This window comes from Nematolebias whitei, chromosome 18 (genome assembly GCF_014905685.2).
Source record: "Nematolebias whitei isolate Nwh7 chromosome 18, NemWhi1, whole genome shotgun sequence".
Lineage (NCBI taxonomy): Eukaryota > Metazoa > Chordata > Actinopteri > Cyprinodontiformes > Rivulidae > Nematolebias > Nematolebias whitei.
In genome coordinates, this window is record NC_056515.1 from 27,849,577 (window position 1) to 27,851,579 (window position 2,003).

A 2,003-nucleotide genomic window follows, 5' to 3' on the forward strand; every position below is an offset into this window, starting at 1 on the left:
CGGAGAAGTGGACGTGGCCGAGAGCGCTGGCAGGTGGCAGAGAGCAGAGATCATGACATTTTTGCTCTTTTAGAGCATTTAGAGTTTAGAAACAATGTTCAGAATATTGCAAGAGTGTGGTAAAGGATTAAAATGCCTTTACATACACACACACACACACACATATATATATATATATATATATACATACAGCAGTCCCTCGCTATTTCACGATTCGTTTATCGTGGACTTGTTCTATTGCAGTTTTACAAAATAAGATTGTACATGGCACACAATTGGCTGATTGATGAATGAGGCACAAAATCTTTTTTTTATTTAAAATTAATTTTATTATTTATAATAATTTATTATTATTATTTATTATTATTTTAAATTATTTAGCACCTTCTGCACCTTTTTGAGACCCAGAGCTGCAGAAAAAGCTTCCTTCTGCACATTTGTGCAACCCACTGCAGGATAAACTTCCTGCTGCAGCTGATCAGCTGTTCGTGCAGAGTGGAGAAGTGGGCGTGGCCAAGAGCACTTGCAGGTGGCTGAGTGCAGGTCAGGCAGGGAGTTGAAATCATGACATTTTGTGCTTTTTGAGGGCGTTTAGAGCTTAGAAACAATGTTTAGAATATTGCAAGGGTGTGGGAAGAGTTTAAAACACCTTTATATATATATATACAAAAATAAACTACTGCTTACTACTTGTACTACTATTCTTACTTTGCAATTTTTCATTTATCATGGGGGAACTGTGAACAGAAACCCCCGCGATAAACGAGAGACTACACTAATAAAATAATAATAATGTGATAATATGAAACATACAGTCGAGGACATTTTCTATATCCTTTTTCGCTGTTTCCAGATGCAGTGACGATGGGCTCCGTGTTTGGACGCAGCACCGCTTTGAACCTGCAGACGTCGCAGCTCAACACTCCCCAAGACGCTTCCTGTACACACATCTTGGTCTTCCCAACCTCCGCTACGACACAGCTGGCACCCAGCTCCTATCCCACAGAGGACAACAACGGTAACGACTTAGAAAACAGTAAATCGTATAAGTTGTTCCTTGTACTTAGACATAAACAAAAACTAAAGCCATATTTGAATGCCTCACGTGTGCTTGCTTGTGTTAAAAATATCTCTCACCAAGAGGATGTTAATCTTTATTCTTTGAAAGACGTGAACAAGTCTTGTTTTGATAAAATAAGTTAATTTTTAAAATACAGTTCTGACTCTCTCATTGTCTGTTTCCTTCCTCAGATGACATGTTTGATCTCCCCTTCCCCGACGAACTAGAAAATGTTATTGGCCACGATATGATGCTGATCAACCTTCACCCTTCTCCAAACACTTCTCCTGTGCCCTCGCCTGGTTCGCCGTCTGGGATGGGAATGGGATCACATTTCCCCCATACCAGGGTGAGTCAGGGATCAGATGAAAAAGCAAATCATGAAGAAGTGACTTGGAACGTTGAAAACAGCTGCATCTTAAATATAAATAAATATCAAATCAAGTATTAAGTAATTCCTAATAGGAACCCATTCTAGTAAAACTGGTGTTTTTTAATTGCACTTTGCAATTAAATATGTTGATAAACTCATGTGAATTAATGTGAAATTAAAAAAAATATTGTCATATACCGCATTAGCAATGTTAATTCATTCATATGCACAATAGTTCAAGTTCCAGTCAATTTTATTGTCATTCTCATCACATGTGGTACATGAGGTGGAACGAAGTTATGTACACAGGCTCCCAGTTACACCCAACAATAGCAAAAATACAAAGTATAAAGTGTAAAAGGAAACAGTAAATAACGATCTAAGATATACGCCAAATGAACACCAAAAGATCTAAGATATACGCTAAACACTTAATAATGTAAAATAATACGGCGTAACAACAACAGCCCGAACATGAGTCCGTGGTGAGCAGATGGGTATGAATGAATACAGCAGCATGACATCAGCTGCATGAGATCAGCAGCATGAGATCAGCTGCATGAGATCAGC

At 38.3% G+C, this 2,003-nt stretch overlaps 1 protein-coding gene across 1 annotated transcript in view; it reads left to right on the forward strand.

Annotated features, from left to right (window-relative positions):
* Positions 1-853: 853 nt before the first annotated feature.
* Positions 854-2,003, forward strand: part of LOC119424529 (mediator of RNA polymerase II transcription subunit 13-like) — a gene marked incomplete at its 5' end in the record, with an annotated part of 20,242 nt that continues 19,092 nt past the window's right edge. Inside the window, 2 exon segments of the mRNA XM_037692015.1 lie at positions 854-1,018; positions 1,252-1,409. Coding sequence (XP_037547943.1) covers positions 854-1,018; positions 1,252-1,409 — 323 coding nt within the window.